The following is a 22,875-nucleotide window of genomic DNA, read 5'->3' on the forward strand; positions in this document are numbered from 1 at the left end:
GAAGGGAGGTGGAGAGGTAGTTAAATTGATTGAAATCTTATCTATCTTAAGTTGTTTAAAACTACAAATGGAGTGTAAGTAGCCTGTAGTGTAAGTAAAATAGGCACTAAAGCTGCAAGAAGTATGGCAAAGAAGAAGGTGATTGGCTTAGATGTGCGGGGCCAAGCTAACATATTGTGACAAGGTTATTCCCTGCAAGAAATTGCAAAGAAGCTTAAGATTTCCAGGTGCTGTGTGTGTGTGTGTGTTTGATTTGGCTCTGAATTCCATAATTTTAGATTCACAATCAAACAATGCACAAGAGGTCAAATTGATTTTCAGATTCTCAGCAGATTCTCATCTTTTATTATAGGGTATTTTAATATATTTTGGTTTTGCCATATAAAAATAACAGCACTTTATTCATAGCCCCCCATTTCAGGGCACCATAATGTTTGGGACAAATGGTTTCGAGGGTGTTTCCGGTTAGTCAAGTGTGTTCAATTGCTTCTTTAGTGCAGGTATAAGGGAGCTTTCAGTATCTAGTCTTGATTCTATAGAAATATGAAGAATCTGAGAATCTTCTTATTAACCACACAAATTGTTTTATTATAATAAAAAAATTATGGAGTCTATATATATATATATATATATATATATATATATCTTTGTCCCAAACATTATGGAGCTTGCTGTATGTATGTATGTATGTATGTATACAGTACATGGAATAACTTCCAACAAAGTTTGAAACTGCACACTCTAGTATCCCTGGAGAAGCTGAAATCTCATGTTGACAGTACTGTGATTGAAGAGTGTCATTTATTTATTGTAAGAGGTGGTGTTCTGTGGGGTGCATTAATAGAGATTTTACCTCATGGTACATCCTAGTTAAATAAAGGTTAAAAAAATTTTTGGCCCAATGAATATAAGACTGTTTCACCCTGGTACATTAATATTATATGAAGTATACTTACAACAATACATCTGTTATAATCAGAACAATTTCACAAATTGTTCTACTTTTACAGAATATTGCCTCCTACAACACAAGCTGTGTTACCCCATTCTTTAAAATAAAAAATAAAAAAAGAATAATAAAATACTGTACTGTTACTTGTGGTGGTGTTATAAAACAGCCCCTCTGCTAGACAGCAGTCTTTCTTATATTTGCATAGCACTAACCAAGTGAATTTAAATCGATTAACCTAATTAGAGCTGCCCTGATGTCAGGTCATTTGCTTTGAGGCTTTGATGGCAGACCTGTATCTGCATCCAACCAACCAATGAGCAGCCGGCAGTATAGAGTTGTGCTGCAGAATCTGCAAGTACTTGTGTATACTTCATGAAATCTCACTGTACCTACCGCAGTCAAAATGATGACAATGGGTTCATTTTCATTTTTATACTTAAGCAAAAGCACGACGATGAGCGTTAGGGCTCCTCCGTGAGGTCACTACGGCGGAGCACAGTATCACTAGTCATGTGACGTAGAGCGGCCTCAATCACATGACGGGTCTGAAAAGCTAAACAGGAAGTAACTAAATACCAGAAGATTTAATATCGTACGGTAAGTGTGTTATTATGCAATTGGTGTATTTAATTCCTTTATTATTGCATTACATATCAGCATATAAAGGAAAAAAACAACGAGCCCTGTATCTTCATAGAAACCAGGCTTGCCATCTAGAGAAGTGTGATGGAAAAATTTCTGGAGAACTAACTTAGCTTGCTAGCAGTATCCAAACATCTCTGAAGGTACGGTTTTTTACGATACACTGTATTATCGAAAACGGGTGTATCGTACTCGCAGGTTAGACAGGTCTAACTACCTTTTTATCTCTTGATGCATGCCTAGTTTATTGTTAGAGTAAACTAGCGAGCAGTTTATACATTACGACAGATGATTAGGTTACAGCTAGGCTATATAGCATTGGCGCACTGTACGTCGTTGACTGCCTCCAGTCGAGTTATTTGTGTAAACTAGATTTCTTGTTTTGTTTATGTAGGAAGAGGAAGCGATGGGGTCAGCCGTGGAGAGGATGGATGACCTGGTAAAAGAGTATTTAATATACCGCGGTTTCACCAGCACTCTCAAGCATTTGGACTCTGAAATCAAAGTCGACAAGGAGAAAGGATTCCGAGTAGGTCATTTTTACATCATTAACGTGGACCAAACGTAATATGATAACAGTACATAATACGAAGGCATAGGGTAACGAACAGAATTGATCCAAGGGATGTCCTGGAGAAGTGCAAACCACAGAGCACGTGTGTGGGATGCCAGCATCACAACTGTTTTCTGACTTGTGAAATAAAATTACTTAAAATTTGATTCCCCTAGTCCCTGAAATTGTGTTGATGTATTTCACCAACAAACCTAAAATGAACACTGGTTTATCATGATTTTCTGCCAAAGCCATTGCCCAATGCTCTTTGCAACTTCTTTGATGCTATATACTGTGTTTTAATGCAGGTGGATAAAATTATAGATCAGCTTCAACAGTTCATGCAGAGCTATGACTTGTCAGCACTGAAAGATTACTGGGGATATTTGGATCGGAAGCTTTTCTGCCGATTGGAGGATGTCTATCGGCCCACCATTAACAAGCTGAGGACCAGTCTCTTCCGATACTACTTGGTGTACACTGTGCAGGTAATAGCCCCACCTCCCCAGTCAACATTTTGTAAATATGGAGTAAATGAGCCACCCACCCACTAATTCATTGCACTTTGCCCCTGTACTCCGACACTCTTTTACAATAAAGTACAAAATTACTGAAAAAGGCATGCCCAGCACTGCACATGAACAGGCCTGCCCAAACAGAGCTGAATTTTGAGCAAAATGGTCAGTGGTGCAGCAAGGTATATTTATAAAAGAAAAACTTTCTGTATGGTGGACAATTTTGTCTTTTGGCTTGGATGGAGCATCCAATGAATGAAATGAGGGATTGAAATGCGTATATTCAAATCACTGAATTATACATGTGTATTAACTGATAAGTTGCAGCATTTGTTTTATTTTACATATATATTTGTGTTTTTTTCTGTCCCTCCAGTCAAACCGAATGGAGAAAACACAGGAGTTTTTTCAGAAGCAGGCTCTTGAGCTACAGGGCCAGCTTGAGTGGCGTGATTGGTTTATCCTGCCCTTTATCCCCGCCCCTGAGCAGCACCCTGTATTCTCCTCTTACTTTTCCCGCCAATGGTCTGACACCTTCTTGGTTTCCCTGCACAACTTCTTAAGTGTTCTCTTCCAGTGCATGCATATCCTTTTTCCTTGGAACCGAGTTGAACTCGGCACTTCATTGCCCTTTCCCAGTGTAGCAATTCCTTGTGTAAACGTGTGAGCGTTTGTCTGAAAGGATTAAAAACAGAATGATTTGATCTTTAATAGGAAAAAATGGACACTTGTGCATTATTTAGGGTAAGAGTCTGGCAGGTTAATATTGACAAGAATAACGTCAATTCCTTGACAGTCCTACCTCTGCCAGTGCTCCTGAGCTTTGATTCGGAAGCACAGAGAACCGTCGGCCTACAGGAGGAGAATGAACAGCTTCGGCAAATGGTGAGGCAAGCTGCAAGAAAGCGGTGGTGGCATTAGAAGGCTTCATTGCGGCTCTGTGCAGTTTCTGTACTAAAGGCCCTGAAGCGCAAGCTTAAATATGGCTGCCCCTTTTTCTCCTGCAGCTGTTCGCTCGGCAGGCGGAGCCTCGGCCAAGGATGGAGGAGGAAATGGTACATCACAAACTGCCCTCGTATGTGCAGAACATGGACCGGCTGGGAGACACAGAGCTGTGAGGATCTGCAGTGGGACCGGAATGACTTGAGCAGGGGGATTTTAAATATTTATGAGATGACTGAGCTATCTGCGTATGCTCTTAAATGCACAAGCAGTGAATCAGTTGTGTATATAATATTAAGTGCTGTGTATTTTTGTGTTTTCTGTGGATGAGGACAATCAAATACAAATAAACAATTCGCCTGAATTGTTATTTTGTTTACCAAAACACATGTCTCACGTTGCATAGCTTTTTGTGATCACCACAAACTAATCTCCTAATTGAAAACTGGAAAAAATCTATTTTTTGGACACTTGAAGCTCTCTTTCTTCAAAAAAAATCTCCAGATTGTATAATAAGTGTTTTTGATCTGCTGGGGATTATTCAGAATCTTATCTCTATAAAACATTAGAGCTGCCTGTTATGGAATGCCTGCCAAAACAAAGAAAAGATCGGTTGACTCCCACTACACTTTATAACAGAATCTCGGTTGTGTCATTTGGGCCAGACCTCGATAAAGTGTTTTCAGATCAGTTCTGCCAGCAGGCCACAGGCAACAAACCAAAGTGGTCTTTCAAGGAACATTTTATTTATATTCTCAGCTGATATCCAAGAAAGTATGTTTACTCCGCAAACACACATGCTGAAATAGCCCATTCCTCTCTAGAAGGAAGTGATTTATTGCTTGGTCCTGAATGGGGCCTGTGATTTAAGGAGCGAGAAAGACGACTCGCTGTTGTGGAAACAGATTACCGTGTCCGTGTCTCCGCGGCTCAAGTATGTCGGTTATTTCTCCACAGGGACCTGGTGTCCAGCCAGCGGAATGTCAGCCTGGCCACCCCGTCTCGGAACTTTTTCTCCACATTCCTCCCCCAAGGAAAACGGGCACCTGGCAAGACGCCCCAAGGAGCAGGGTCCTCACCAACACAGGCCTCCATGGGGCGGAGGGATGCTGCGGCTAATCATGTGAGTCCATATGCTGCTCTAGATAACAGGAAGCTATTGACTGTATGGCTGGATCAACTTAAAAATATCAAATAAAAGTTAGAAAGTCCCCACAGTCTCTAGTAAGCCGAAGTACTGGTACAGAAACCGTAATTATGTTACTGTAATTATATTGATGTATGTCAGTATAATAATGCATATGAAGAAAATGCATGTTAGCGATATGTTATTGTAATTCTGTCTGTTATGTGTATGTTGTAACAGAAACATAATGGTGCAAATGTATGTAAAAAGGTATAGTAAGTGGTAATGATTGATATTTGGTATCGTAGATTAAATGCATCATATATTATAGATGTATCATGGATTAAATGTATAGCAGTTGTTTCTTATATCCTTGTATGCATAAGCAAACAAGCTATGAAAACAATATTACATGAAGATGTGCACTTGTTAGATGTTCAGTGAGTCTGCATGCTATATGCAATACATATTTTAATGCATATTTAAGTAGGACCCTGTTTTTGGCTATGCTTTATTGGAGTTTTCCATTAGGGTAGAGTTGTGTTGGAGAGACTGGTTTCTTCTAAACCCAGTGGCTTTGTGAATTTCAGTCAGTGAAGTCCAAAGATCCTCCTCCCTCCAAGGACACCAAGATGGCATCCAGCAGCGGAGGAGCCAGTGATCAGGTGGTCCGGCAGAGGAGACACCAGGACCACGAGAAGCAGCGGAAGGAACTGCTCTCCAAACCGGTCCCCCAGGTAGGACCTCCATGTGGGTGGTTAGGGGAGGGGCCAACGCCCACCTCAGGTTGGACTCCAGGCCTGTGGGCAGTGGGAGGGGCTGATGCCCACCTCAGGTTGGACTCCAGGTCTGTGGGCAGTGGGAGAGGCTGATGCCCACCTCAGGTTGGACTCCAGGCCTGTGGGCAGTGGGAGGGGCTGATGCCCACCTCAGGTTGGACTCCAGGTCTGTGGGCAGTGGGAGGGGTGAGGCTAATGACTGTGTGCTGAAAGGCCATGCGACCACCACTGCAGCTTGTATTCAAACCACACATGGGTCTGTTGGGCTTGCACAAATGTTCTTACAAAAACAACAAAATCCAGATCTTCCTATTGCTTGTGGTAATGACATGGTCTCTAAAGACCAATGTGAGATCTGCCTATAGGGGTCAGTATAAGAACTGTTACTTTCTGGATTTAAAAAAAAAACTAATCTGAACAGAATAGGCCTAATATCATAGTATATAATTATTTTTATTTTTTCGACCACTCAGTTTGGAATCACCTGAATCTGCAAAAGGAGCGCTGCAGCTGATGCACTTGCCTGGCAGCCAGAAGCTCTTTCACACCTGACAGATGATCTAATACCTCAGGAGAGCTGTGGCTGATCAGGGAAGACTGCATTCATCACTGAGCTCAGTTGTATTCTGCCCCAGTAGTTTTTGTGAAAAATTTCCCAGGGCACCAGGGTTAATAACCATATCAAAAAAATAAGTGCTTTTAAGAGTTTTAATGACCACAAGGTGAAGCCGGGTTTTACATTTTGTCCAAAAGCACAGTCTACACCACCGAGCCCCAGTATCTGGAACTTTGAGGCATTGTTTTTCTTTTTGATCCAGAGGGAATAGTGCCCTCTACTGGTCCTTCAACAGATCTTCCAGCAGTAACTTAATTTTCTCAGGAGGCCTCCCGTCCAAGTGCTACCCAAGCCCACAGCTGCTTAGCTGCAGCACTTTACCACGGGAAGGGCACATGGTGGTATGGCTGCTGGCATGTCCACACTTCTGCCACAGATCTAATTCATGAAATTTTCCACTCGTATGATGTAATACATGTTCCTGCATTGTTGCTGCATGAGATCAGAGTATGCCTTGTGAGGTAAGCCTGTGGGAGACTGAGAATATTGCTTTGTGTGTCTGAACCAGTGAGTCCTTAAAGGGCATCTGCTGGCTATGCATAGGAAATTATTTGTGAGATCATTTGCCTCTGTCAGGAAAATCTTACACTTCTGATTTGGCTCTTCTGATCTGGCAGCATCACTGCTACTGCCCTATTTGTCTTAAACCCTCATTTTCAGACACTCTAGTCAGTTTCAGGTGCATTTCTGCTGGATGTGTACGATATACATGAGAGAAAACGTTTGCTCTCCAGTTTTGCAATAACTGGTCTTACAAAAGCCAGTTTATGGAGTCAATTGAAACCTCAAGGACATAATCTTCTTTATAAGGAGCATTCTGGTCACTGACTTGGTCTCATCTTTTCACTTTTTGTAAGGCTATCAGTGAAACCTACCCTTCTCCCAGCCTCTCGATTAATGAAAGTGTGTGGAGTTTATCACTTCTAACAGGGCCGTGGGCCTGTGCTGTTAGAACAGTTTGGCCACATGAGCTGTGAGACTGTTAAAATCACACAGAGTGCTGAGTGATTAACACCGAATGACATCATCCAGCATGACTGTGAGCAGCCAGCACTGTCATTAGCCATTAGTTAAAACAGGAGTACTGCTTTCTTTAAGTGATTTAAATGTTTCTCTCTTTTGCCTGCAAATCAGTGTGAAATCGGTGATAATTCAGCCAATTTGACTAGTAAAACTAAAGCTGGTGAAAATGCTAAACTGTCAACTGCAAATTTAGCAGCCATTTTCACCTGCACAGCTATAACTTTGACACAAATTCTAACCAAATATACATTTATAAATATGTATATTTTTTGATAATTTTTCTGTGCTTGTGTTTGGTTGAGAACCTCCACTTTATCTTGAAGTGTTTTTACAGTCTCCGGATTGATGTGGGAAAGTGTACCCCTGAGCAGAATGGAAAGGAGCGTGCGCTAGATTTATGGCGGCGCGGCGCTGTTTCCTGCAGAACGTGGAGAAGCGGGGAGAAGGTGCCGACGCAGACCCCCACCCCGAGGGGACGGGCGACGCCACGGACTCCCCTCCCGGTCAGACGCGAGCGGCGGGGGAGGGGGCCGGGCTGGTGGAGCAGCCGTTCATTAAGCTGAGCCAGGAGGAGTACGGGGAGCACCACTCATCCATTATGCACTGCAGGTGTGCGCCATTAAGCCCGACAGGAAGGAGCACCTCTCACGCTCGCTTGCAGCTGCGTCTCGCTCGGGTCACTGCTGAGGAGGTTTTAGCTCCGCCCCGCTCTGGAGCGCACTCTGTCTGCAGGCCTTTGTGTTTCGCCAGTCTCCTGACTGAACCCTTCCATTTCCCACCCTTGGTCAGAGGGTTGGTACAGTAAAACTTCTGGCCTGCACTCCTCCAGGAGAAAAAGCCTTGCCTTATGGCCTGTTTCCACCTGGAATGATAACTGCAAATCTCAACTGCAGCTATAATATTTATTCCTTTAAGGTATAAGATCACAAATAATGATTAGAATGCTCTTAACTGAACAATCTAATGGTGATGTAACAATCACTACTGGTAATTGATAGCAATGGAGTTCTAGAACACAGACTTAAATTTACAAAAAAAAAACATTCTAAAAAATTCTCTTCAAGGGTTAAAAACCATTCCAGTCCATCGGAATGAACGCTTCCGTGCTATAAGACAACTACAGAGACATTCTGTGTTTTGATTAATAGGTGTGTACAGCAAATATGTTATCAGGCATTGACACAAACAAATGATTTATAGTGTATTGTAATTATAGTTATTGTGCGTTTTGGCCTGTTCGACTCTAGTGCAGAGTGATGCTTGCGTGCCACCCCGTCCACGCCCTCCTCCAAAGCTGTTTGACTCTTCCTCCCGTGCCTCAGGGTGGACTGCTCTGGGCGGAGGGTGGCGAGTCTGGATGTGGACGGAGTCATCAAGGTGTGGTCCTTCAACCCCATCATGCAGACCAAGGCCACCATCATGTCCAAGTCTCCGCTGCTGTCTCTGGAGTGGGCCACCAAGCCTGACAGACTGGTACACGCCCAGCAGGGCCTCGCTTTTCCTCGTCCGTGCATGCGTGGAGTCAGGTCCAAATATGGGCATAATGGCTGAGTCCTTCATAGAGGCCATCAGACACAACTCTTAGTGTGAAGCTTCTCATAGCGTGACTGTGAGCGTGTTTAAAGTAACTGTGAAATGATGCACGTCCATCTGCTTAGTAATGTGACGGTTGGCTGTGTGGTCGACTCTCAGCTGCTGTTGGGGAGCGGTGTGGGGACAGTGCGGCTTTATGACACGGAGGCTAAGAAGAACCTGTATGAGATGGCGATAGACGACGCACACCCACGGTAAGCCTGCACGTTCCCTGTACAGCCGCCTCTGGGCTGGAATAGGATAGCGAGAAGCACCCGGAGCAAGAATGTTCTGGAAGGATGCGGGTGGGTGGGCAGGACAGTGTGGGACAGTGAAGGCAACAGTGTACTCAATTGAAACTGAACAAGAGACAGACAAAAAGACGCTGTGTTTTGAGTTTGTATGGCACGGCTTGTGCCAGCCCCCAGCGGGAAATGTTCGCTAACGGCCCATGAGTTTGCAGACCTCTCCCTGTCTGCAGTTGGTCCATCCAAATATCACATCGTTGGTTGCTTCATGGTTGACGGACCAGGGGAATGTAGAGTCACATGAAACAGCATGGAGTTGACATTGAGTATACTGACAACAGTGTTCAGCGACATGTTCGCCAGTGGTTCGTTTTCAAAAATTTCCTACGTTGTTTGGAGTGTACTGCCTGCTTGGTCACTTGGCTTGCGTGAGTGGGAGTGGGTGAGTCTGAAGAAGGCTAGCACGTGTCTCCTGTGCTCTTTAGGATCCTGTCCCTGGCCTGCAGCCCCAGTGGGACGTCCTTCGTGTGCTCTGCAGCGGCACACAGCTCCCGGACGTCCAGCCTAACGGAGGGGGGCAGTCGCGTGCTGGTGCCTGTCTCAGGGCAGCTGCTTCTGTGGGACACCAAGACCGTCAAACAGCAGGTACTGCGTGAAGATGGGGGTGGGGTCAGGAGTGAATACTGTATTACGGTCATTTATGGATTCTCAAGGACCTCACGTTCTAACTGACACCTGTTCTTGTTTGTCGCCATGGCGTCCGTCCACCTCAACCCTTTTTTAGCACCAGTTCTCCCTGGAACCGGGCCCGGTGGCCATAAACTGCACCGCGTTCAACCACAACGGCAACCTGCTGGTGACGGGGGCAGCTGATGGCATCATCCGGCTGTTCGGTGAGTGCCGGTCGATCTCTTAAGCCGTTTATCAGAAAAGCCAAGGCTCTGGACCAAAATGTCAACCACCGTGAAGCGGAGGCACATCAAAGCCCTTCTCCCCGTGTCCCTCCTTCCTCCAGACATGCAGCGGTATGAGACCGCCATGAGCTGGAAGGCCCACGACGGGGAGGTGTACAGCGTGGAGTTCAGCTACGACGAGAACACCGTCTTTAGCATCGGAGAGGACAGCAAGGTGAGTACACACAGGGGACCAGGGACTTTGGGCCTCACATTGGGGCCCCACCACTCCAGGCCATCCTACAATTTTTTGAGGGCCTCTGTGAGTGAGGGCCATTTCAGTCTTCCTAACTCCCCCCATCCCCAAATATTGATTGTATGCAAATATAGATTAGTTTCAACTGAATATCAGTTGATAGAATCTGAACCAACGGTTGTTCTACACAACGGAACAAAAGAAAAAAATACATCTGTATTTATGTCATAGTATATCTGAATACTGCCTTTATATGTGGAAAAATGTATTCATTGATGAATGTCTGGATTGAGTTTCCCAAAATGGCATTTCACGATGGTGTTAATGTGACTCCTTGTGGTTTAGTTTATCCAGTGGAATATCCACCGGTGTGGTGTGAAGCAGTCGGAGTACTCCCTGCCCCAGGATGCAACGGGGCCCTTCGTGCTCTCTGGGTACAGCGGCTACAAGCAAGTACAGGTCCCCCACGGGCGCCTGTTCGCTTTCGACTCAGAAGGACAGCATGTGCTCACCTGCTCTAGCAGCGGAGGCCTCATCTACAGGGTAAGACTAGTCGCCAGCTGCCTGATAAACGCATGGATGATGGATGGAGCCGGTGTTAGAGCGGAGTTTCCTCCTAGTTTGTGTGAACAGTATGTTACTTCATACGAATTTGGCTAACTGCAGACCTAAGCCAATCAGGCCTACGCAGATCAACCAAAATTACCACAGTTGTCTGATTTTGTGTGGTCTAGAGTTGTCTAGTGTATTAATAATTGCTGTGTGTGGAACTAAAGATTTAGTCACTGTGTAAGTCTTGGTGGTGAATGTAGCTTTGTTAAAAGAATAAACCTGTAATCCAGATGGTAATCTTGTCCTTGGTGTCGTCTTGCTTTCAGCTGAACGGAGGAGAGAACGGGCTGGAGAACGTGCTGCCGCTGGGCGGTCACAAGGCACCGGTGGTCACCGTGGACTGGTGCTCTGCCGTGGACTGCGGCACCTGCCTCACCGCCTCCATGGACGGCAAGATCAAACTGAGCACGCTTCTGGCTCAGAAGTCCTGAGTCTGCCACTTGTGTCAGACACGTGAAGTGGGTGCTCCTGCAGTAGTGGTCCAACAGCAGAAAGAGACCGCGTGTCAGACTGCCTGACTAAGGTTTAATTCAGTTTTCTTAAGGCTTGCCATGTTCTTTCTGGTATTGTTAGTGAAATAGTGTCTTCTGCTTGTTATTTTCCCATTTTGGGAAGGTCAGGTGGGCGGTCATGCCTGTGTCTTTACTAATGCTATTTTTAATAGTATTTGTAAACGTAGGCCTGCGTTGCTAGGACACTGGAAATTACCCAGAAAGATGCTTTTCTACTGGTCTTCATATTCCATTTTGCTACTCTTTTGAAATTTAGTTGATCTCTGTGAACTTGGTGACAGTGCATCACAAGGGAATGAAAGTGATATGCAAGGAGTTAATGTGATTTTTTTTTTTGAGAACTCAAAGCATATTTAGCCACTCATTTCATAATGGCTGAACATACTGTTCAAATGAGACCCTTTAGAAAGCTAAAAGCTGGCACAGTGAGATACAATCGTAACTTAAACACAAACAGTTGTTCATTTAATTGTGTCAAATCTAGCCTGAATGAATATGTTCATTCCGCATTTCCTCACTTGTAGCTGGGGTATTTGGGGCTTGCTGGTTTAGTCACTGTGAGCCGGGTTACCATGCAGTTAAATGGCCTCACTTCAGTATTTCTGCTTTAACATGGGTTGGACCAGGAGTTCTCAATGAACATCACATTTAACCTGTATTTCAGGCATTAACCTCAAGGTGTCACTGTAGGCACCGTAACTGCAGTGATTAGTGTCAAGTGGTCAAATGAACGTAATTATACAAGTTACTAACGACCACTTGAAGAACATGGCATAAGGGTGCCAGTCACTGAACTAAGATTGTTTCAGGGGACTGTCAGCAAAAATAAACACAGAGGCAGAAAGAATATGGAAAAAAATAACTTCAAGCTAAAGATCACAACAGTATCTGTCTGTTACACTAAACCGGTCGTTACTGTTTGTTCTAAACTCACAATTTATTGTTTCACCCCAAAAAATGGCAGCATTTGAAATCATGAAATCACTAAAAACACGGTGGCTGAATTTCATAGGAAAGAATGGGCATCTTATGTCAATAAACAAAACAGTAATAACCCTGGTGAGGGGTGGCATGAAATTATGTACAACTTGACAAAAGTCATCCCACAGAGAAATTGAAAATCTAATATTGTACTTTCCAGACACGCCTGTGACAAGTGGTGGAGCAATTCCAACAGCTTGTCAACTCAGGAGTACTTGGTGTACATACAAAACAGTGTTAAATAGCTCATCAAAAACATCTGAGAGTGTAGATGTCACATATGAAAAAAATGGATTCATTCTTCCAGTTTTTATTTGCTTCACAGGAATTGAGAACCAATAGCCGCACTGGTGCCCATTGTGCATCTCCATTCTGTGAACTGTTCCATGGTGGTTGGGGCCATTCAAAACAGGTTAAATGCAAATTTGGTGAATTTGAACAATACCACTGGATTTGTATGATAATGCTACCTACAACTCTTCTGTGACATCCTGTGAAATGTATTGCCAAATTCAGTTAATTTGCATTGGGCATTGTGGCCAGGTAACTTTCTGAAGGTTGACAAGCTTGTTGTAACTGTCAAAGAAGTTTTCAGACTTTCAGGCATTAAAAAAATCTTAGACACAGTCCTCCAGGAGGCATTGATTTCTACCAATAAACTGCCACCTGGCTTTACGAAATGCGATGGGACCCCTACTACACAGCCGTAGTGCATCTGCTTCTACACTAGATTTGTGGAGGATAAAATGGATATCTCTGAAAACACAGCTGCACTGACAGTGATGATTATACTAAATAAACATTCTGCTGATTTTTACATACTGCTGAAGTTTTTTTTTGTGTGGAATCGGAAATAAGACAAATTACATTCAATAACATTGGGCCTCATTCACAAAACTTATATATAAATTATCCCAGGTGTATGGGATGATGAATGCTGGCTGTCTGTAAATTATTTGCGCAATTCTGTCCATGTGATTAGCATAAGGAAACAGCCATGAACAAATACAGATACAGTAAGAAAAAAATGACGAATGCCAAAATGTTCTTGGAAACGTTCTTGCACACAGTTTATGAACAGATGTGATTGTTCACGTTTTTTGAACGAGGCCCAATGTGTGTGTATATAAATCTGTGTGTAACAAAAATCTTATTACTACAAATATATATCATTGTACACATTTAGTCATGTTTTCTTCCACTTGATTTTTATTTTTCCATTTTTGAAGAGATCAGTGATCAAGCAGCACTGTGACTTATCTTTTATAGAGAACAGGTGTTTTCAAGTCATTTCAGCATTGCAAATTCAAAAGTGTGATGTACAATGCTGAAATGTTTGGAAATGTGGCTAAGTTGTTAAAAAGGCTGGTTTCAGCTTTATTCAGAGTAGCTTTACAAATAAAAAGTATGGACAGTAAGACATGGTTAATGAGTCAGTTGCATAATTCACACTATCATAAGTTATGACATGTCAGTGCATCTGAAAGAATAACATCAACCTTAATTGTCAGTACGAACAGGACTCTGCTGCCAAAGGCAATAAAGGTGTCATTTCCAGCACCTAAAGCCTACTGAAGTTTCTGGTAGATGAACTGACAGAACTGAGAAGATCTGGCCATCTGGAGAGGCTATGAGACTGTCTTCTAGAAGAAGCTAAAAACAGCCCTGTGGCACAGTGAGTAATATATGTGTTGCTGCGTAACATTCACTTACCAACAATGGGGCATTACTCAATTAGTATTTGGCACAGAACAGTGTCAGAATGTATTTGCAATGCTAAAACAATTAATTTTTGTGGAAGGGCCTTCGGAAGTAATTCTCTGGAGGCTCTTGGCCAAAATTGAGCCGATGTGGACCAACACATCTCCAGCTGAGAAAAGTGAAAGCAGTGCAGTTACATATCTCAACAGAGACACACAACTTGCAATGCAGACAAATTTCTGTAGGGGGGGGGGGGGGGGGGGGGGATTGTAACAATTGGATTTTGTGCATTTTTTAATAATGAACATTTGTGAATAGCTGCACCTGATTTTATGACAGTAACCACCTCCAACTGTAAAACTCACCCAAAGGCCAGTCACCATCCATCACATTACAGTACTGCAGGCCTTTCTTGTCCCTGCTACTCAGAGATGATTCAAACAAAAGGGTCATGTATACTACAAACATATACGAAACTATAAAACGTTTAAAACCATCTGTGTGGCAGAAAATCACTGTGGCAGTGAGAGTAATTCCTGCACTTTTATCCTTTAAAAAAAAGAAACTTTTATAGACTTTTTTGTATGTATCCATTTTTGTAACATTGGTTTCTTCCATCCAGTACCTTCCAGTTTCATAAATAATCCACCGCCTAAAAAACATTATTGCAGTTTTGTGTTGTGAAAGGATACTGTATATATTCATCAGTCTGCCATGCCACCATTTTGAGACAGTGATAAGATTCTTGACAGCTTGAACATGTCCTTGGTCCACCAACCCGCATTATTATGACACCAGGATACTTCGGCTGCCCGGAGTGGAGAGAATAAATAATTCATAATGTTATTTTCCAGCTTGCTGTTCGCCATCTCAGCTGTGCAGGAGGAGTTGAGCTTGGTTACCTTTTTGTTAAATTGGTTGGGCAGAAACGGATGAAATTCATAGTCTTAAAATCAAGAATTCTGCTGTCAGGGCATGGCAGGAATAAAAAATACAAAATCTATGCCCTTAAAGTCTAAATACTAATTAATTCCCTACAAGTTGGAATTTCACCATTTCATGTAGTGTAGCAGGTAGGTTGAGATGAAAAGGTGCCCATTTAAAACCTATTATTGCTGATTTGCAGTTTTATTGATCGAAATGCATGTAGGATAAGAAAAAAGGACTACATAATAAATTATGTTTAGTATTACAGTATTACAGTATCCCGTTAAGAACCATCACAATCCTAGTCATCCCTCCAGGATTTAAAATCTTGGAAAATGGTAAAAATTAAGGCCCAGCTACACTCCAATATGCAGCATATGCAGCAAGCAAAACTGCTTGTAAGTATATAGATTTTTTAAATAATGAAATTAAGCAGGAAATTAGAAGTCTAGACATACAAATATTTGTAAACTTAAAAGTAATAGGAAACAAAGCCGGTGACTAGGAGTAAATCATAATGGAAAAAAGAACTCAAATCAACACGATTAAGTGTGTACATAGTGTAAAACAACAAAAACAGCAAACGAGCAGGCCAGGCTGAAACAGGCCCTTGCAGTTCCGGCCTTCCCAATGAAATTAACCTCAATTTCACCAAACAGATACGGCTGTCACGTCCCGTCAGAAAACTAATCCCATACGAGGAGAGTGGAGCAACGCTCAGTCCATTAGCGGCGCTGGCTGAGGGAGAGGCCACGCCCAAAATACCTGCTCCAAATAAAGCCACACAGGGATAAGACAGGTCCAGAAATACAGAGCACAATGAGTAACACTGGTGAGGGCTCTTTATTTTTAATATTGTCTGAACAGAACACACTGAGGCTGCTGGTCAGTGTGTAGCTGGCTTAGCACTGAAACTAGCCTGGAATAGACAAATGTGCTTTCAAACATGAATCAGGCATTGCTAAAGAAATACTTCCCTAAACAGATCATAATTACAGAAAACACAGTTGTTTTGGCTTAATATATTAATAAATTGGTCATTCAAATATACAGGAGCAGCAACAACATTTTACAAATAACAATTGTGTACAAATACAAAATGCAATGCTATTGTGGCACTTTTAGAACAACATGGATTTTAAACAATATGATTTAATTAAATACATTTTAAAGAGTAACAGGAAAGTGAGTAAAGTTTTATGGAAATTGAATTAGTACAAGGAATTGGATTCTGATGGCATCACAGTTGACTTTCCGACACTAAACACTGAGTTCAGTAAATACACAAAATTGTAATCAACAGTAAATTATTCATTCTTTAAATACCCTTCATATATAAAATACCATCTTAGTCAAATATTGTCGTTAAAAATATACAATTTAAGGCTTTCACGTTTGTACAGTGACAAACAATCCATTTTGAATCTTGGCTCCTTGAGGATAACTGCTCTCAATTTTGAAGTCAGCTGAGAAACATTTACTATTGTAAGAAAAGCTCAGAATCTCATATACACCACAATATCATTTTTCATCACTGACGTAAGACTGCATTTGGATGGCACATATTGAATTTTAAAGCACTTCTGCGTAGCATCAGATTATTATCATAGCTCAGCAAGTAATTTTACACGGCTACAGCTACTTAGGGTGACAGGAATGGTGTGGTACACATACATACAATATACGGCTAGCATCCAACATATTCTGGAACACGGCTTTGAAACACCAACTTTGCTGGTAGTTCATTGTTTTCCCATAACAACCAGGAAATGTTTTAAATACAGTTGTGACAGAATGTGCTTGTATTAACAGAAAAAGATCAGCCAACCACACATGATTCTTAATTTCACACCTGTCCCACACTACAGTTTTATAAAGTGGGGAAGAATGTATGTAAAATGTTTTTATGACAGTATATTTGCTTGAATTAAAGATATTACTGGGCCTGAAAAATGACAGTTCAACAAATTTCTTCTCAGTTTGGCACAAAGGAGCTTTAACCAAAATCCAGAAATAGAGGGGTCAAGTCTTCTTCTCTGTGGTCTTTTACTGTTCTCGCACATCACTGCTCCTGAAGTTCTCTCTCCTTTTTGTCATTCATGTCGTCCACAAGGCTCTTTAGTCTCCCCAAATGATGCAGAGCCCTACAACCAAATAATATATTATTTAATAAAACATCTTGTTCTGCAACTGCTGTTCTCTATTTATGAGCACAGTGCAGCATTTATTACCCAAGTCAAAGTTTTGGCATAGTGTACAATGTGACCCAATTAGACAAGATGGTGACAGAGAGTCTTTAGTTTTTACCATGCTCTGATGGGCAATAAAATGAGTTGTCTTCTCAAACGTACAGAGAATGTCGGTGGCACTGCTTGTTAGAACACAAATGCTGAAATGACATGTTGTTTAATAGTCAGTTCCACAGTGCTGGCCATTTAAAATTTCAAAGAGAGCACAAATTACCTCTGTAAAGACTGACCACCAGGGGCACTCTCGTAATCGCCACACGGGTCCAAAATCTGCAATGTAAACAGGATCTCATAAAAAACACGTTTTCAACGTACAAAAATGAGGCTCAGTCTGGGTCTTTCACAGCTACTGCTGGACCACTGATGGCCGTGTATACACACTGCTGTGCACTGCCATGCAGTGTGTCGAGTGAATGATCCGAGGAGTGCCTCTGCCTCCGGGTTCATGGCAAAACTGCCACACAAAATGCAGTTCGTGTGCGCTGGGACAAGTTTCCCACTGTCCACAGAGCACTGTGTATTCATGCCTAGGTTTTCATGATTTAATTTTTTTTTAACTGACCCAGCTTCACGCTCACAGCTCAATGGGCTGCAAAGCACCCTGAGACACAGTTGCTTTAGGCTAGCGTCTGTGACAAAATAAGCTAGTAATTTTTATTAACACTGTTCAGTTCTAACACTGGTTAAAGCAATATGTACAACTGTTCATTGTTTTAATGATGTTGTACATACTCTATGCCACATGATAATATGTATAGTATACACAAACATTGTCAATAAACCTTCCTAATAAAATAGAATTAAATAACTTTAAATGGCAGCCTCATTAATCTATTTCCTGTCAGGCTCCCTATTTCTACTACAAAAAAAAATGCAGTACTGTCCCAGACTGTTTGGGGAAGCTAGTCAACAACAGGCCGTGGTTATCCTGAAAACGCAATCAGGCTTCCTGTTACACCACGCTGAAAACAGTGGCATGGACCTGGGGATTCTCCCCTACAATGTGCAAAAGGCTTAAAGGAGCCTTCAGAACATGTATAGGAACACTTGAAGACCTTATCACCATGGGGATGGGGAGACTGAATGCAACAACAGCAAAGTGCTCATTGAGAATGTGATGGTTGCATATTAGTATCCTGGCTGGGTAAGACCACATCAGCCTTTTGGGGTCCCTACCGTGCAGGCCTCCGAGTGTTCTTCTTCTGGGTTTTTGGTCTCCAGCGTGGAGGCATCCTGCGCTTTCCCCTCCTGCCTGACCCTGTGCTCCACAGCCTGCAGGCTGAACAGCATCTGCTTGAGGGCCTCAACAGGTCCTGGGTGTTTCCTACTGCTGTAACCCGAGGAAATGGATGCTGTGGCCTGAAGGACGCAGCATTGACGGTATGCTTATTTAGTATAGCAGACCAGCTGGTCTATTAAACACACACAGTCTACATCATCCCACCCAAAACTATATTATGCTTTCTTAGAAGACTAAATAAGGACAGTGACCACAGAAAACAAAAACCGTTCCAGTATTTTTGTACTAGGCTGTTTCAGCAATAAAATGGTTTTCCCCAATGGATAATTAGCCCATGTACTGACATTTAGCCACAACAACAGCAGCCAGCATTGCAGTCAAACTAGACTAAAATAGGCAGTTATCTGACCAATCTATTAAACTGCAAGATCCATCAAGAATAAAAGATTTAACCGTGCCAGCATCGATTAAAAAAAACAAATCAATGGCAACTTTGTTCTTCCGGCAGTACACATACCAGCTGGACATGCAAATGCATGATTAATTATATGAACTACCTTCACATTTTCTTTTAGGGAAAACGATTCCTTTATTGATTCCTTTTTAGTGAAAAATGATTGATTGGTGCGCAACGTACTCGTTTACAAACCTCCATTTTCCTGGCCACTCCTGGCTTGTTTACATTGAGCTGGTCTTCAGCGCCGCCTACTGGCACTGGAGATTTACTGCAGAGGTTTTTAAAAAAAAGATGGGATATGATGTGTAACAGTGTGTGCTCCCAGTTCTACAGGTGTTCCCATTCTGCATAACTTTTTCTCAGCCAAGGCACACTAAAATTCTTGATAAATGATAAAAACAAACAAAAGTAATATTAAGTCATGATTACATTTCTAAATAAATTATAAGAATAAATAAACAATTGAAAAAGGGAGGGGTCTAGAGGTCTTCCCTCTATACAAAATTGCAGTCAAGGGCCTTCCTGACTGTAACTTTGATTTGGTAAATGCCAGAACAAGTCACATGACAGTATCTGAGTTGTCAAGAACGTGTTTTTCAAAACATGACATTATAAAGGCTTACAAATTCTGCTTTGGTAAGAGAATGAGGAAGTGACTTGTATATCCAGTTAATCTGGTAGACAGACTGGCACTCACAAGGTAACAGGGGGGTTGTCCCATGACCGATCCAGGTCCAGGATGTCTTCAGTGCGCGGACTGCCACTCCCGTCCTTCAACGTGAGACGTCCAGGGCCTAGTGAGGGGGAGCCCAGGGCCTTCTCTGCTTTCAGTATCAAAGACTCAATCTTGTCATCTGTAGGAACGCATACCACATCAAAGTCAATACTATACTGACTGTGGTGAAAATGTAGCAAGTATTACCTCATTTTCACTGTATTATTTATTTATTCATTATTATTTTATTTCAGCATGCATGCTGTTAACTGAACAGAAAAAACAAGAATGCAGGTATGGACAATAAAATGTGCCCTTTGTGGTTACAGTCTAACCTCTAAAGGGTTTGTCATTATGTGCATCTCTCTCTTCAACAGAGGCCAGCTGTTCTGCAAACTCTAATCTCAGCTCCCTGAGTGTTGGCTGTCCTGCTTCCTCCAGTAGTGCGCTGGTGCCTTCTCCCGTCTCCTCGCTCACGCTCTGCTCCACTCTCAGGTGGCTCCCTGTGTCCTCCTGCGGTTCCTCATACGGGGACTCCAGCACGCCCAGCCAGGACGGTGCTTTGGGTGAGGGTGGGAAGGTGCGACTGTGCCCGAGTTTCCCGAAAGGCGTCCTGCAGCTGGCGTGGCCTGAGGCCGTTTCGCAGTCCCTCAGCCAGGTCGGGTACGCTTGGTCCGGGACACTGGTGACGCCTGAGAAGTCCATGTCTGACTTCAGGCTGGTCAGCCACCTGGGGTAGTGTCGAGAGGAGACTGCGTCCGGTGGCCCCCTCTGTGTTTGGTGGGTACCTTTGAGCTGGTGGTTTGGGTGTGAGCCCAGGAAGTCCTCTCCCCCCAGGTATTTCCCTAGCCCCCTCTTCCGCTGAGAGATCCCCTGTGATGTGAGGAGGTCCTGGCACTTGAGGGACCTGGAGTTAGCGCTGTCGCCCCAGGGGCGGGCCACACGTTGGGTCAGGTACGCTGAGGTACGGGTGACCGGCATGGAGCCGTCAGTGGGCAGGATCAGCAGGTCATCAGTGGTCAGGCTCAGACTATCTGGGTCTCTCTGCTGAGTGCCAACAGGCAGGTTCAGGAAGTCTAGCTCCCCATCAGTCAGCTTCTCTTTAAGCACTGGAAATCATATGAAAAACTGTCAAGAATAACAATATTACTCGCAAATATTTATTTAGAGTGTAGTGACTTTTCATATTTATAAGACCAATACCTGAATTGGGATATAAAATTGAATGTACCTCATTGTATTGTATTTGTAGAGAAGTTACTGCATATGCACAGCTAAGTACTCAGACCCTTATCCTGCAAGACTGACCCATTCATCCTCTACTTGATGATGTAAGTCTTACCAGTCTGAGGTTTTAATGAAGAGAGATATAAGCAAACAGAAAAAAGAAAGTAAAAAATATGGAAGGTCCCCAGCCACCTACAAAGAAAACTTACTGTATCGCTGTGCAGTGTGTACATAGTTATACTCATTTAAAAAACATGTGAAAAGACTTGTTCTCGGGGGCTTTCCCCCCTAATTTCTTACTGTAACAATGCAGAAATATTGCATGTTGATCCCTCACAAGCAGAAGGCCAAGATTAAGTAGCAAGACAGTATATTGTATTGTCAGAATTCAGTTATAAGTTCATTTTACCCCTGCTGTGATAATGGAGTTGCCTGATGGTACAATAGATGTACAAACACAACTGGACAGAAAAAAGTGCAAGAACTCCTTGTATTTAGGCTATGTCTCCAGAGAGTTCTATGCTGGCAGCACGTGCACTAGCTAGACAGCCTCTCACAGTGCCTATGGCAGTGCCCTGTTGGCCTGCACCGACCTTAGATTAATAAAAAGTGTAGTTGTAAAACGGGACTTGAATCCTCTTTGTGGGTGGATAACGTGAATTATTTTAAAATTCAAAATTCTAATTTCAAGCATGAATAGACGCTGAATAGATTAGTTGAGTAATCTGCGCATTGTGTTTACCATCCTTGTTTCTGAACCTGGTTCCTGAAAGAATAGGGGTGACTGGGTCTTTTGGTAGCTGCAGTCGCCCTGTGGACATCTCCGGGGCCAGCAGGCTCCTCTGGAAATCCGCAATGTATGCATCCAGAGCCTCCGTGGCCGACTCGTATTTCCTGTCCCTGTATCTAATGGAGCTCGCAGAGTAAGACGTCAACGAGCTCTTTAGGTGTCCAGAACTGGCTAAGAGGGAAGTAACCGTGGATTCCGGAGAGAGAAGGTTGTCGGTAGACATCACTGTGTATCAGTGCATGACATCTGATAACATATCAGCCTGAAAATAAGAACAGGGGGTAACGTTAGCTAAATTATCATTAGCTAACGACATTTCTATCATTGGAATCTCTGTGAGTGCAGAGGCACAAACTTCACCTATTCAATCAGTACAAGTATATCAGTGAAATGAAGGGAGGGAGGAAGAATGCTACTTCTAGGAAAACTCCTCGGCAACGCAACAGTCAGTTAGCTAGCTATAATTTTAGCAACCTCAGCCAACTATATTCATTCTTGATGTCATCCAGGGAACACGTTGTAAAGTAACGGACAATCAGTACGTTTTAAAATGAAGAGGCTCGTGTTTTACGTTAGACTATACTTTCAATTTACTATCAAGCTCGCTAACCGACGGTCAGTTACACGTAACAAGGAAACCATATGGCTATCTGCAGCTGGACAAGCTAGACTATGGAAACTCATTTGGCTTTGGTTACGTGATTGTTAGGTTTACGTTAACAAGTTAGGGAATAGAGAAGTAAAAACTGGCCGGCTTCAAGAAACGTGTCGGTGCCTGATAAGACAATTTAAACAATAAACGCATATATTACCTAATCCAAACAAGTTGACGTGAAATTAGCCGAAATTAGCAATATAGTAGACTGGCTACAAATAGCAAACATTACATGCAGGAAGCCCAACCAGACAGTTACATTTAGCTAGCCAGTCTACCTTGGAGAATCAGGAAATCTTTTCAAATGCTTGCTAGGAAGCAAATTCTCTTGAAAAAAATCCCCCGGCGAGGGTTGCCATGTTTATTTCAAAATTTCAACACGAATTACGTCATGTGCGAATAACCCCGATACATGGCGTTAAAGTCTGAATAGAGTAGAGTACCAACGACGCTCGTATTTGGAAAAACTATTTAATTGTCAATACTTAAAAAAAAATAAATAAATAAAAACTTCCAACGAGTTCATATACACAGCATTCAGTTTAAAAATCGATTAACTGTTTTTTTTTTTTTTTTTTCTCAGGAGAGTGTTCATCGGGATATTTTAACTCAAAATGTTGTAAGAATGTGTCTGGGGTGACTTTGTGCTGCCAATTGGGTTTTAAACCCAAAAGTTGTTGCAAAATCAGTTT

At 42.6% G+C, this 22,875-nt stretch overlaps 2 protein-coding genes across 5 annotated transcripts; one reads left to right on the top strand and one right to left on the bottom strand.

Moving 5' to 3' along the window:
• The first annotated feature begins 1,469 nt into the window (after positions 1-1,469).
• On the top strand, positions 1,470-13,043 carry wdr91 (WD repeat domain 91). 2 transcript variants are annotated; one of them, XM_035391741.1, is made up of 17 exons: positions 1,521-1,549; positions 1,650-1,737; positions 1,989-2,123; positions 2,456-2,635; positions 3,039-3,246; positions 3,465-3,547; positions 3,670-3,776; positions 4,562-4,727; positions 5,321-5,467; positions 7,573-7,757; positions 8,471-8,621; positions 8,841-8,935; positions 9,454-9,613; positions 9,753-9,861; positions 9,984-10,096; positions 10,463-10,660; positions 10,996-13,043. In XM_035391741.1, exons 3-17 carry the CDS (start codon positions 2,001-2,003, stop codon positions 11,158-11,160), a joined length of 2,190 nt encoding a protein of 729 aa, XP_035247632.1. In that variant the 5' UTR covers positions 1,521-1,549; positions 1,650-1,737; positions 1,989-2,000; the 3' UTR covers positions 11,161-13,043. The 2 variants fall into 2 exon arrangements, with proteins under 2 accessions (XP_035247631.1, XP_035247632.1); XM_035391740.1 differs by lacking the exon at positions 1,650-1,737 and having other exon boundaries at positions 1,470-1,549.
• A 2,631-nt stretch (positions 13,044-15,674) lies between these two features.
• Positions 15,675-22,608, bottom strand: c14h18orf54 (chromosome 14 C18orf54 homolog). 3 transcript variants are annotated; one of them, XM_035389740.1, is made up of 8 exons: positions 22,462-22,608; positions 21,481-21,790; positions 19,847-20,620; positions 19,494-19,650; positions 18,977-19,064; positions 18,276-18,458; positions 17,314-17,369; positions 15,675-16,994 (listed from the first exon to the last, which is right to left on the bottom strand). In XM_035389740.1, the coding sequence occupies exons 2-8, from the start codon at positions 21,749-21,751 to the stop codon at positions 16,913-16,915; spliced, it is 1,611 nt and encodes a 536-aa protein (XP_035245631.1). In that variant the 5' UTR covers positions 21,752-21,790; positions 22,462-22,608; the 3' UTR covers positions 15,675-16,912. The 3 variants fall into 3 exon arrangements, with proteins under 3 accessions (XP_035245631.1, XP_035245630.1, XP_035245632.1); XM_035389739.1 differs by having other exon boundaries at positions 22,341-22,608; XM_035389741.1 differs by having other exon boundaries at positions 18,989-19,064; positions 22,341-22,606.
• Positions 22,609-22,875: the final 267 nt, after the last annotated feature.

This window comes from Anguilla anguilla, chromosome 14, assembly GCF_013347855.1.
Source record: "Anguilla anguilla isolate fAngAng1 chromosome 14, fAngAng1.pri, whole genome shotgun sequence".
Lineage (NCBI taxonomy): Eukaryota > Metazoa > Chordata > Actinopteri > Anguilliformes > Anguillidae > Anguilla > Anguilla anguilla.